Source organism: Sus scrofa, chromosome 15, assembly GCF_054392235.1.
Source record: "Sus scrofa isolate SSC_HxYL_T2T_F1_AM1 chromosome 15, Sscrofa_HxYL_maternal_Yorkshire_Landrace_v2.0, whole genome shotgun sequence".
Classification (NCBI taxonomy): domain Eukaryota; kingdom Metazoa; phylum Chordata; class Mammalia; order Artiodactyla; family Suidae; genus Sus; species Sus scrofa.
The window spans coordinates 14,121,004-14,134,467 of record NC_139397.1 but is presented as its reverse complement, the minus strand read 5'-3'; the positions used below and the strand labels follow the sequence as shown (position 1 = coordinate 14,134,467).

Below are 13,464 nucleotides of genomic sequence, written 5' to 3'. Positions count from 1 at the left end.
ACCTAGTGGACCAGCTGCATAGGACTGCCAGCTCCAGGCAGGACCCCCTGCAGCCCAGAAAAGCTGCAACAAGCCTGGCCGAATCGGGAAAAGATCTCAGGCGGTCTTTCTGAGTCGGGCTGTCCTGGGGAGGAGCCTCTTGAGTCTCCAAGGGCCCTGCTACCCGCCCAAGACCCCAGGGGGTGCTGAGACCTAGTGGACCAGCTGCATAGGACTGCCAGCTCCAGGCAGGACCCCTTGCAGCCCAGAAAAGCTGCAACAAGCCTGGCCGAATCGGGAAAAGATCTCAGGCGGTCTTTCTGAGTCGGGCTGTCCTGGGGAGGAGCCTCTTGAGCCTCCAAGGGCCCTGCTACCCGCCCAAGACCCCAGGGGGTGCTGAGACCTAGTGGACCAGCTGCATAGGACTGCCAGCTCCAGGCAGGACCCCCTGCAGCCCAGAAAAGCTGCAACAAGCCTGGCCGAATCGGGAAAAGATCTCAAACGGTCTTTCTGAATCGGGCTGCCCTGGGGAGGAGCCTCTTGAGCCTCCAAGGGCCCTGCTACCCGCCCAAGACCCCAAGGGGTGCTGAGACCTAGTGGACCAGCTGCATAGGACTGCCAGCTCCAGGCAGGACCCCCTGCAGCCCAGAAAAGCTGCAACAAGCCTGGCGGAATCGGGAAAAGATCTCAGACGGTCTTTCTGAGTCGGGCTGTCCTGGGGAGGAACCTCTTGAGTCTCCAAGGGCCCTGCTACCCGCCCAAGACCCCAGGGGGTGCTGAGAACCAAGTGAAATCTGCTACCATCGTGGGGTGGACCTCCCAGTCCTGTCTGCCCTCAGGAAGTCCTCCTTTGCTTCAAAGAAACACTGTTAGTCCCATCAACACTCCAGAAAAGCCACACTGCCTCAAAAAAAGATTGACCAACAACGACAGCCCTCAGGAAATATTCCAGGGCAGTGACAAGGCAAACACTACCCGATAACGGAGAGTACAACTCCCTCAGGAGAAAGAAGACAACAAGCAAGATGAAGAAGCTGAGAAACCACCCCCAGTCAAACCAACAGGAGAACTCACCTAAAACAGTCAACAATGAAACTGATCTCTGCAGTCTGACAGACCTGGAGTTCAAAAGAGAAATAGTGAAAATACTGAAGGAATTAAGAGAAGATATGAACAGCAATGCAGATACCCTCAGAAAGGAGCTAGAAAATATAAGGAGGAGCCAAGAAAAACTAGAACATTCATTTGCAGAGATGCAAACTGAACTAGGGGCAGTAAAAACCAGAATGAATAATGCAGAAGAACGAATCAGTGATATGGAAGATAGAATAATGGAAATCACTCAATCTGGTCAACAGACAGAACACCGAATCAAAAAACTGGAAAGCAATATAAGAGACCTATGGGATAATATAAAACGGGCCAATTTACGCATAATAGGAATTCCAGAAGGAGTAGAAAAAGATAAAGGAATGGAAAATATATTTGAAGAAATTATCGCTGGAAACTTCCCAAATCTAAAGGATACTGGATTCAAGATACAAGAAGCACAGAGGGCCCCAAACAAACTGAACCCAAACAGACCCACACCAAGACACATCATAATAAAAATGGCAAAAGTTAGTGATAAAGAGAGGATCCTCAAGGCAGCAAGAGAAAAACAGAATGTTACCTACAAGGGAACCCCCATAAGAATATCAGCTGATTTCTCTACAGAAACACTACAGGCCAGGAGGGAATGGCAAGAGATATTTAAAGTGCTCAAAGGAAAAAATATGCAACCTAGAATACTTTATCCAGCAAGAATATCATTTAAAATAGAAGGGGAAATAAAAATTTTTCCCAACAAACAAAAACTTAAAGAATACAGCAACACAAAACCCAGGTTAAAGGAAATATTGAAAGGGCTTCTCTAAACCAAAAAGAAAGGAAGGAAAGGGAAGAAAAAAGAAAAGAAAAAAAAAAAGAAGAAGAAGAAGAAGAGGAAGAACTAGGACTGAGGAAGATACAATCAGAGAGCAGTCACTCAAATAAGCCAGCATACAGATTTAATCATGAACATGCTTCAAACAAAATAAAATTAAAAAGAAAAAAATAAAAGAGTCATCAAAACCATAAAATGTGGGCAAGGGATGTTAGGAGGTAAATAATCCTTTTTGTTTGTATGTATGTCTCTCTTCTTAATTTTAATATAATAATGAAGTGTTTGAACTTACAGGACCATCAGGCTAAAACACACAATTATGGGAAGGGGTTAGCATACTTAAAAAACAGGGCAACCACAAGCCAAAACCAAATATTGCATTTGCAAAAAATGAAAAAAAAAAAATACACTCAAGCAGATAATAACAGGAGACCATCCAACCAAAAAAAAAAAAAAAAAAAAAAAAAAAAAAGAAGAATGGAGAACCATAGAATCAACTGGAACACGAGGATCAAATGGCAATAAATAATCATCTATCAATTATCACCTTAAATGTCAATGGACTGAATGCCCCAATCAAAAGACACAGAATGGCTGAGTGGATAAAACGGCAAAAACCTTCAATATGCTGCCTACAAGAAACTCACCTTAGGACAAAAGATACATATAGATTGAAAGTGAAAGGCTGGGGAAAAGTATTTCATGCCAATAGACATGACAGAAAAGCAGGAGTTGCAACGCTCATATCAGACAAAATAGACTTTAAAACAAAAGACATAAAGAAAGACAAAGAAGGACACTATTTAATGATCAAGGGATCCATCCAAGGAGAGGATGTTACTATCATCAACATATATGCCCCAAACATAGGAGCACCCAGATACATACAACAAATATTAACAGACATAAAGGGAGATATTGATGAGAATACAATCATAGTAGGAGACCTAAATACCCCCCTCACATCAATGGACAGATCCTCTAGACAGAAAACCAATAAAGCAACAGAGATCCTAAAGGAAACAATAGAAAAGTTAGACTTAATTGATATCTTCAGGACACTACATCCAAAAAAATCAGAATACACATTCTTCTCAAATGCTCATGGAACATTCTCAAGAATCGACCACATATTGGGACATAAAGCGAATCTCAATAAATTTAGGAGCATAGAAATTATCTCAAGTATCTTCTCTGACCACAATGCCATGAAATTAGAAATCAACCATGGGAAAAGGAAAGAGAAAAAACCTACTCCATGGAGACTAAACAACATGCTACTAAAAAACCAATGGGTCAATGAGGAAATCAAGAAGGAAATTAAAAACTATCTTGAAACAAATGATAATGAAGACACAACCTCTCAAAATCTATGGGATGCTGCGAAAGCAGTGCTCAGAGGGAAATTTATAGCAATCCAGGCCTTTCTCAAAAAAGAAGAAAGATCCCAAATTGACAACTTAACCCTCCACCTAAATGAATTAGAAAAAGAAGAACAAAGAAGTCCTAAAGTCAGCAGAAGGAAGGAAATTGTAAAGATCAAAGAAGAAATCAATAAAATAGAGACTCAAAAAACAATAGAGAAAATTAATAAAACCAAGAGCTGGTTCTTTGAAAAGGTGAACAAAATTGATAAACCCCTGGCCAGACTCACTAAAAAGAGGAGAGAAAGAACCCAAATAACCAAAATTAGAAATGAAAAAGGAGAAATCACAACGGATACAGCAGAAATACAAAAAACCATAAGAGAATACTATGAACAACTATATGGCAATAAGTTTGACAATCTGGAAGAAATGGACAATTTTCTAGAATCTTACAGCCTGCCAAAACTGAATCAAGCAGAAACAGACCAACTGAACAGACCAATCACTAGAAATGAAATTGAAGAGGTCATAAAATCACTCCCTACAAATAAAAGCCCAGGACCAGATGGCTTCACAGGTGAATTCTATCAAACATATAAAGAGGAATTGGTGCCCATCCTCCTTAAACTCTTTCAAAAGGTTGAAGAAGAAGGAATACTCCCAAAGACATTCTATGAGGCCACCATCACCCTCATTCCAAAACCAGGCAGAGATACCACCAAAAAAGAAAACTATCGCCCAATATCATTGATGAATATAGATGCAAAACTTCTCAACAAAATCTTAGCCAACCGAATCCAACAACATATCAAAAAAATTATACACCATGACCAGGTTGGGTTCATCCCAGGTTCACAAGGATGGTTCAACATACGCAAATCAATCAACATCATACACCACATTAACAAAAAAAAAGTCAAAAATCATATGATCATCTCAATAGATGCAGAAAAAGCATTTGACAAAGTTCAACATCCATTCATGATCAAGACCCTCGCCAAAGTGGGTATAGAGGGAACATTCCTGAATATAATCAAAGCCATTTATGATAAACCCACAGCAAATATAATCCTCAATGGGGAAAAACTGAAAGCCTTCTCACTCAAATCTGGAACAAGACAGGGATCCCCACTCTCACCACTGCTCTTCAACATCGTTTTGGAAGTCTTAGCCACAGCAATTAGACAAACAAAAGAAATCAAAGGCATCCATATAGGAAGAGAAGAGATCAAACTGTCACTGTATGCAGATGACATGATTCTATACCTAGAAAACCCTAAGGACTCAACCCCAAAACTCCTTGAACTGATTAATAAATTCAGCAAAGTGGCAGGATATAAGATTAACATTCAGAAGTCAGTTGCATTTCTGTATACCAGCAATGAAGCATTAGAAAAGGAATACAAAAATACGATACCTTTTAAAATTGTACCTCACAAAATCAAATACCTCGGAATACACCTGACCAAGGAGGTAAAGGACCTATATGCCGAGAACTATAAAACCTTAATCAAAGAAATCAAAGAAGATGTAAAAAAATGGAAAGATATTCCATGTTCCTGGATTGGAAAAATCAATATTGTGAAAATGGCCATCCTACCCAAAGCAATCTACAGGTTCAATGCAATCCCTACCAAATTACCCATGACATTTTTCACAGAACTAGAACAAACAATCCAAACATTTATATGGAACCACAAAAGACCCAGAATCGCCAAAGCAATCCTGAGAAACAAAAACCAAGCAGGAGGCATAACTCTCCCAGACTTCAAGAAATACTACAAAGCCACAGTCATCAAAACAGTGTGGTACTGGTATCAAAACAGACAGACAGACCAATGGAACAGAATAGAGAATCTGGAAATTAACCCTGACACCTATGGTCAATTAATCTTTGACAAGGGAGGCAAGAACATCAAATGGGAAAAGGAAAGTCTATTCAGCAAGCATTGCTGGGAAACCTGGACAGCTGCATGCAAAGCAATGAAACTAGAACACACCCTCACACCATGCACAAAAATAAACTCCAAATGGCTGAAAGACTTAAATATACGACAGGACACCATCAAACTCCTAGAAGAAAACATAGGCAAAACACTCTCTGACATCAACTTCATGAATATTTTCTCAGGTCAGTCTCCCAAAGCAATAGAAACTAGAGCAAAAATAAACCCATGGGACCTCATCAAACTGAAAAGCTTTTGCACAGCAAAGGAAACCCAAAAGAAAACAAAAAGACAACTTACAGAATGGGAGAAAATAGTTTCAAATGATGCAACTGACAAGGGCTTAATCTCTAGAATATACAAGCAACTTATACAACTCAACAGCAAAAAAACCAATCAATCAATGGAAAAATGGGCAAAAGACCTGAATAGACATTTCTCCAAGGAAGATATACAGATGGCCAACAAACACATGAAAAAATGCTCAACATCGCTGATTATAAGAGAAATGCAAATCAAAACTACCATGAGATACCACCTCACACCAGTCAGAATGGCCATCATTAATAAATCCACAAATAACAAGTGCTGGAGGGGCTGTGGAGAAAAGGGAACCCTCCTGCACTGTTGGTGGGAATGTCAACTGGTACAGCCACTATGGAGAACAGTTTGGAGAACCTTAGAAATCTATACATAGAACTTCCATATGACCCTGCAATCCCACTCTTGGGCATCTATCCGGACAAAGCTCTACTTAAAAGAGACACATGCACCCGCATGTTCATTGCAGCACTATTCACAATAGCCAGGACATGGAAACAATCCAAATGTCCATCGACAGAGGATTGGATTCGGAAGATGTGGTATATATACACGATGGAATACTACTCAGCCATAAAAAAGGATGACATCATGCCATTTGCAGCAACATGGATGGAACTAGAGAATCTCATACTGAGTGAAATGAGCCAGAAAGACAAAGACAAATACCATATGACATCACTTATAACTGGAATCTAATATCCAGCACAAATGAACATCTCCTCAGAAAAGAAAATCAATCATGGACTTGGAGAAGAGACTTGTGGTTGCCTGATGGGAGGGGGAGGGAGTGGGAGGGATCGGGAGCTTGGGCTTATCAGTCACAACGTAGAATAGATTTACAAGGAGATCCCGCTGAATAGCATTGAGAACTATGTCTAGATACTCATGTTGCAACAGAAGAAATGGTGGGGGAAAAACTGTAATTGTAATGTATACATGTAAGGATAACCTGACCCCCTTGCTGTACAGTGGGAAAATAAAATTTAAAAAAAAAAAAAAAAAAAAAAGACACATGCATCCACATGTTCATTGCACAACTATTCACAATAGCCAAGACATGGAAACAACCCACATGTCTACTGATAGATGGTTGGATTAGGAAGATGTGGTATATGCACAATGGAATCGAACTTAGCCATAAAAAAGAACCAAATAATGCCATTTTCAGCAACATGGATGGAACTAGATGCTCATATCCTGAGTGAAGTAAGTCAGAAAGAAAAAGACAAACCATATGATATCACTTATATCTGGAATCTAATATCCAGCACAAATGAACATCTCCACAGAAAAGAAAATCATGTACTTGGAGAATAGACTTATGGTTCCCTGGAGGGAGAGGGAGGGAGTGGGAGGGACTGGGAGCTTGGAGTAAATAGATACAGAATGTTGCCTTTGGGATGAATTAGCAATTGGATCTTGCTGTGTAGCTCCAGGAACTCTGTCTAGTCACTTATGATGGAACATGTAATGTGAGGAAAAAGAATGTATGCATGTATGTGTAACTGGGTCATTATGTGGTATAGTAGAAAAAAAATGTAAATAAATGATAAAAAAATTTCACAAAGAATGTGTTCATTCAACAAATACTCAGCTAAAATTTAAAATTTTAATAGATTTATGTATGGCTATTTTATGTGCTCAGTGTATTCATATACCTAGATGTAGAAATGCAAATATCGGAGTTCCCGTCATGGCGCAGTGGTTAACGAATCTGACTAGGAACCATGAGGTTGCGGGTTCGGTCCCTGCCCTTGCTCAGTGGGTTCACGATCCAGCGTTGCCGTGAGCTGTGGTGTAGGTTGCAGATGCGGCTCGGATCCCGCGTTGATGTGGCTCTGGCGTAGGCCGGTGGCTACAGCTTCGATTCAACCCCTAGCCTGGGAACCTCCATATGCCATGGGAGCAGCCCAAGAAATAGCAACAACAACAACAACAAAAGACAAAAACAAAACAAAAAAAAAGAAATGCAAATATCATTACAATAAATTGTCAGAGAAAGAAGTTATAAAATATGATAAAAAATAAAATGGATTTATGTAAACCTAAAATTTATAAACAAAACTTTTGTAGAAATAAAAAAAAAATAGAAGAGTGAAGATCTTACACTGTAAAAAAAAAAAAAAAAAAAAAAAAAAAAAAAAACAATAAAAGGAATCAGAAAAAAACAACCAACTGGAATATGTATATGGAATATGTATACTGGAATATGTATATGTGTGTTTATATATATTTGCAATTCACATAAGCAATGGAAGATCAACAGAGAACATATGTGGAACTCTAAAAATCAGTAAGAAAAAATAATCCAGCAGAATAGGTAGGTGAAAGTAATGAGCAGGCAATTTAAAGACATTGACCAAGAAATGTTTGAAAAGATGCTCAACTGTAATGAAACTGAAATGAGTTGAAAGCAATGCTTTACTTCCCACCCATCAAATTGGCATCAATTTTTAAATCTGACAATACCCAGTGTTATCAAGAATGTGGAACAACCTCACTTCCATTGCTGGTGGGGGTAAAATCTCCCACAAACACTTGAAAGGACCATTCTGTACTATTTAAATCTTGCAACTCTGCACTATATACTTTTTTTTTTTTTTTCTTTTTTGGCCAACCCAAGGCATAAGGAGTTCCTGGGCCAGGGGTCATATCTGATCTGCAGCTGCGACCTATGCCACAGCTGTAGCAATGCCAGATACTTAACCCACTGTGCTGGGCTGGGGGATTGAACCTGCATCCTGGTGCTGCAGAGATGCCACAGATATCCTTGTGCCACAGCAGGAAATCCATATATACACTTTTATTAAAGAATTCCTCTCCCAGATACAATGCTTGGAGAATCTCTCAGTCTTATGAACAAGAAAAATGGGTAAGAACTTTCATTACAGTGTTTCTATAACAGTAAAAAAATTAAAAAAAAAACTTTATGTATATTAGCAGGAGAATAGATTAAAAAATGTGGACTATCACATAGCTCTTAAAATTCATGAATTAGAACTACAAACATCAACATGAGTGACTCTCACCAAAAATGCTGAATGACAAGTTGCAAATGACTACAAAGAATGGTGTTATTTTTATGAAGTTTAGAAACATGCAAAACAATACATATATGTGTATGTATAATATATATTATAAAATAGAGTTTATCTATTTAGAGAGTGTTTGAGAAGAGAGCAAAAAGAATAGTATCAGGTAGCTACTAAATACAGGTAATTTCAACTGCATCTTGAATATTTTCTTTAAAAAAAATGAATTGTGGCAAAATTTTAGGACTTGACATAACTGACAGAAAGAGGAGTATACATGCTATATTTTGTACTTCATGCTAAAAAGATTTCATTGTTTAAAAAACTACAAAGTACATTCATTAAAATTTGTAACTATTTTGGAGTTCCCATCGTGGCGCAGTGGTTAACGAATCCAACTAGGAACCATGAGGTTGTGGGTTCGGTCCCTGGCCCTGCTCAGTGGGTTAAGGGTCTGGGCGTTGGCGTGAGCTGTGGTGTAGGTTGCAGATGTGGCTCAGATCCTGTGTTGCTCTGGCTCTGGCGTAGGCCGGTGGCTACAGCTCTGATTCGACCCCTAGCCTAGGAACCTCCATATGCCACAGAAGTGGCTCAAGAAAAGGCAAAAAGACAAAAAAAAAAAAAAAGTAACTATTTTACTTAAAGTTGTTGTTGTTGTTTTGTTTTTGGGTTGTGCCCTGCGTGCATCTGGAAGTTACCAGGCCAGGGATTGAAATCTTCACCACAGGACCCTTAACCCAATGTGCCACAACAGAACTTCTCAGGATTAGAGTTTGGGGTATCTTATGCAAAAGAAAGTATAGGAAAAAACGGCTGTTAAAGCTCTCATTCTCATCCATACCAAAATTTTTTTAATTTTAGTGCTTTGCAAAGATGATAACAACCTCAGGTGTTCAAGGATTACCTTAATAACTACATAAATGTATAAAGTAAATTCTATTATTGGAGTACTATCCGTATGTCTGTTTATATTTAGGTTTCTTTTAAAATTTCACTGGAGAAAAAGGTTTCATGATTGAAAACCTCAAGCTACCTCATTCTCAAGGTATTTGAACACAACGCAAGCAAAAGACACAGCAATATATGCATTCAAATTTCACTTGGAAAAATCTCCTTTTAAGATAAAAGGTCATACTTCAATTCAATGTGTCAGAAGAGTTTTGCAGAGGTAGAATTTGAGCTTAGCTTGGTGGAACACAACTAAGTATCTCTTTAAGGAAGGAGATACCACCTGTTGTTGAAAAAAGCAAAAATCTATCAGTAAATAGTAAATGGCAGAGGAAGAAACTGGCAAGAAAGATTGCCTGGCTTGATTAAGGAGAAAAAAGAGGCAAATAAGAACTGGAGTGAGGGGGCAAAAACAGACATGACTTGGAAACCAATGTCATGAGACTGGAAAAAATGGCGCAGAATATAATGAAAGGACATCTCCCCTTTTAACTCCACCACTAAATCTTCTTATTGTGGCTCTGCCCCCCATGTTTTACTGTCTCTTTGGAATCTCCTAACAAGGTTGCCCCAACCAGGCTCCAGCTTAGGAAACTTACACACCCCTTTTAAGATGAAACTCAGGGCCAGGGTGGGTGGGGGGACATGTATGGCCATTTTCTTTCTTTTTTTCTCAGCATAGCCTCAAAGGAATTTTATTCAACTAAACAAACAATTAACCCAGATTAGAAGAATTCCAATAAATATTTAAAGAGCTCTAATGCTACCATACCTAGCATTCCCTTCAGGATTTGTAGTTTCTGACTCCAAGAAAAAGTAGGAACTTGCCAGAGTTCCTCACCTCCCAGCCTTTGGTCTGCTTCCACTAAACAAGCCACAAACCACTGTCAACCTAGGAGTGCCTCCCTGGACATCTAGACTCACTACAGCCTTTTCTTGGGGTCTCAGGGACTGAGAAAGGGATTTCTTCCACACATGCACGATGTCAGAAAGACTGTTCACCCTGTGGTGAGACTGCACCGACCAAAGGTCCATTATAAAATGACCATACCACACATATAGTAAGAGGTGGTTACTTCCTGCAGATGTAAGTGCTGTCAGAAAAGCAGGGAGAGAGAGAGGATATGTCAACATCTTTACAGAGGTTTCTGCCTGAAGGTCCTCATCTTCTCTTCAGGGAAGATGACTGTTTTAAAGAAAGAAAGAATGTAAAGCATCTTCCGTATTCCAGTACCATACTTTTCACATTATATTACAATTATCTTTTTATGTGTATATGCGTCCCGCATTAGACTGAGCGTTTCCTGAGGGAACCCAGTTTATTTATTGAATTTGTGTCCCCAGAACTTAACACAATGTCTGACACACGGTAATCACTCAATGCCTGTTTGCTGAATGAAAGGCAAACAAAGCTATGACAAAAAGAAAAACAATGGTCATAAAAATCAGACTGAATCAAAGAGCGTAGGTAAAAAGGACAATGACCTTGCAAAGGAACATTCCTATGGAGAACTCAAGTTAAATATTGACTTGCTTGTCATAGTACTTAACTATTGTATTTCAAAGGGGGCTTTAAGTTTTGAAAAATGCAATATATAATTTTATTTCTATCACAGAGGTTTAAAGCCGGTTTGACCTGAAACCCTTAGTATTTCATGCTGCTTTTTCTATTAATTTCAACCACTTGCCTGAAAGAAGTTACAATCGAATTCTCCATTTCATCTTTAAACTGTCTTTTGGATATTGACTTCAGTCATACTTGAGTTAACAAACAAGTACTTGAAGCTTTGGTTGATGGCACTGCCCATGAAATAATTTATACAGTTTTGTTTTGTTTTGGTTTTCTTTTCTTTCTCTTTTTTTTTTTTTTTTTTTTTGGTCTGAACAGCAGCGTCTCTTTTACTCCAGTGGTACTAAACTGTGACCCACTGAACTGTGCAGGAACCTCAGGAGCCATTGAGGGGGAGGATTAGAAAAGCAAAACAGGCAGAGCAACTCCACTTACTCCTACCAAAGTTTTTCAATCAAAAAACAATAGGCTTCCAGAAAAGATCTCCCTTGAAGAGTTCACAGGTTTTAAGTTTGAAAATCATGTCTTATTCTATTTTGCTTTTTCCCCCCTCTACGATAAAACCACAACGGCCATAAAAAGTGCAGGTCTCACTGCAACAAAGGAAGACACCAGAAGGTGTTCCAAAGGCTGATGCTGTGAGCCTCAACATTGTGTTTCCTATGTTTATACCAGTCACCAATGTTAACCACCAAGAAAAAAGTTGAATGAAAATTATAAAAATATATATTTGAAGGCTGTTTAAGGGGGAAAATATAATTATACAATTTTTGGCTCTCTGGGAATGAAAGGGACTTATTCAACACATTTGATTTCTGAGCACGCTTTTGGGATCCCAAAATATACCAAAATTAAGCATTTTTGAGACTTTCCTTATACTGAGAAAATTATTAACTATGAAACGGGTGCCTCAGTGCTAGATGTGCAAGATTCTGTATGACTAGCAATTTTCAGCGATGCGTTTTTTCATTCCCCTAAAACGCTACTACTGCTACAGAAATTCGCAGTAATTAATTACTGCTACAGAAATATCTATTTCGCCTGTTTCACTGTTTTCCTAATGCCATAAATAAGTTCTCATACCCGGTCCATCTTTTCCTCACTCCATAGTCACTGAGTCCTCAGCATTCCGACGATGCCAAATAAGTAAAAGATCAGTTGTCCTGGACTGTTTGGAGAACCTGGGATTTTCCTTTTCATACACTGAGACAAAGCCTCTTACAGCACTTGCACCATCCACGATAGAGTAACACTTCCAACTCTCATAAAGAAATCCGGAAGCCGTGCTTGGTTCTATCAGGGCCTGGATGCATGTGTACATAAGCCAGGTGAAATAGGTTCTTCCGGTTAAATGGGGGCAAGCTGGAGTCTCTAAGCAGGTCTGGACTCTTGCATCCTTCCTTAAGTGCGGGGGAGTGGAGGGAGGGGGTGACACTAGACTCAACGAGCTCTACAGAGAATTGGAAGTTTGCGTCCTCAACTCTGCAACTGCTTCATCAGTCAAGTCTCCAGGGAGCCCCAGGCTGTTCCCTATTCCTGCGCCTGGAGTGGGGAAAGGCCCTCTTTCCAGGTCCTCAGCTGCAGGAGGACTGGACACCCTCCTGAGGCTGCTTGCTACCACGCACGAAAGCTGCCCCCTGAAAAATCCCAGCTGCCAGGCAGCGGGCCACCCCCTTCGCTCCCTCTGCCGCTTTCCAGTCCCCGGAGTCGCCCCCGCCCACTTTCCAGCACAGCAAACAACAGCCCGGGGCCAGACCCAGCACTTACCCACGTCTTGCTCGAAGGGGTTGGCGGTGAACAGAGGCATTTCGCCGGCCCGGAGCCCTAGTGGCTGCGGTGAGGCTAAGGCTCGGCGGTTGCTTCCGGCTGGGAGGCCCGCCGCCGCGGCTTCTTAGGCGGCTCAGCGCCGACCGCCTCCCGCACTTCCGCCACCGCACCTGCCCTGCTCCCGCCTGACCGCCAGCTCCCGGTATGCGCTCCGCCCCTAACTCCTCTCCCAGGGCGAGGTCCGGCCAGCCGCGGGCGTCTGCTTAGCGCCGGGTAGTCGCCGCCCGCCGGGAGAAGGCGGCAGCCCTGGGCGGAAGCTGCTGCAGGGCTCAGGCGGCCGCCGTGGCCACCTTCCCATCGCTAGGGCCCCAGCGAGCCACGGGGCAGGGGACCTTCAGGGCCGGAAGTCGTCGCGCCTAGAGCTGGCGACGCCGGGGGCGCGGGAGCTGCTGAGCCGGCGCAGCTCAACAGGGGGCGCGGGGGTTCGGGACTCTCTGCGGGGGGCCGCGGGTGCTGACCAGCAAGTTCCCTGAGGTTTAGTCTTTTCCCAAGCTGTGGGCTAGTCCCAAGCGGCCCTGGGCCCTCGGCTGCGTCCGCGTCACAGTCC

At 41.3% G+C, this 13,464-nt stretch overlaps 1 protein-coding gene across 4 annotated transcripts in view; it reads right to left on the bottom strand.

Annotated features, from left to right (window-relative positions):
* Positions 1 to 13,063, bottom strand: part of STAM2 (signal transducing adaptor molecule 2) — a 62,606-nt gene extending 49,543 nt beyond the window's left edge. For 2 of the 4 annotated variants that reach the window (XM_021076487.2, XM_084998647.1), the window contains exons 1-2: positions 12,858 to 13,063; positions 10,572 to 10,706 (exon numbers count right to left, since the gene is read on the bottom strand). In XM_021076487.2, the coding sequence (XP_020932146.1) occupies positions 10,572 to 10,578 (7 nt within the window). In that variant the 5' untranslated portion in view covers positions 10,579 to 10,706; positions 12,858 to 13,063. The remainder of the gene's footprint in view (positions 1 to 10,571; positions 10,707 to 12,857) is intronic. The other 2 variants (XM_013997328.3, XM_013997353.3) reach the window with 1 other exon arrangement.
* Between the last annotated feature and the right edge of the window lie 401 nt (positions 13,064 to 13,464).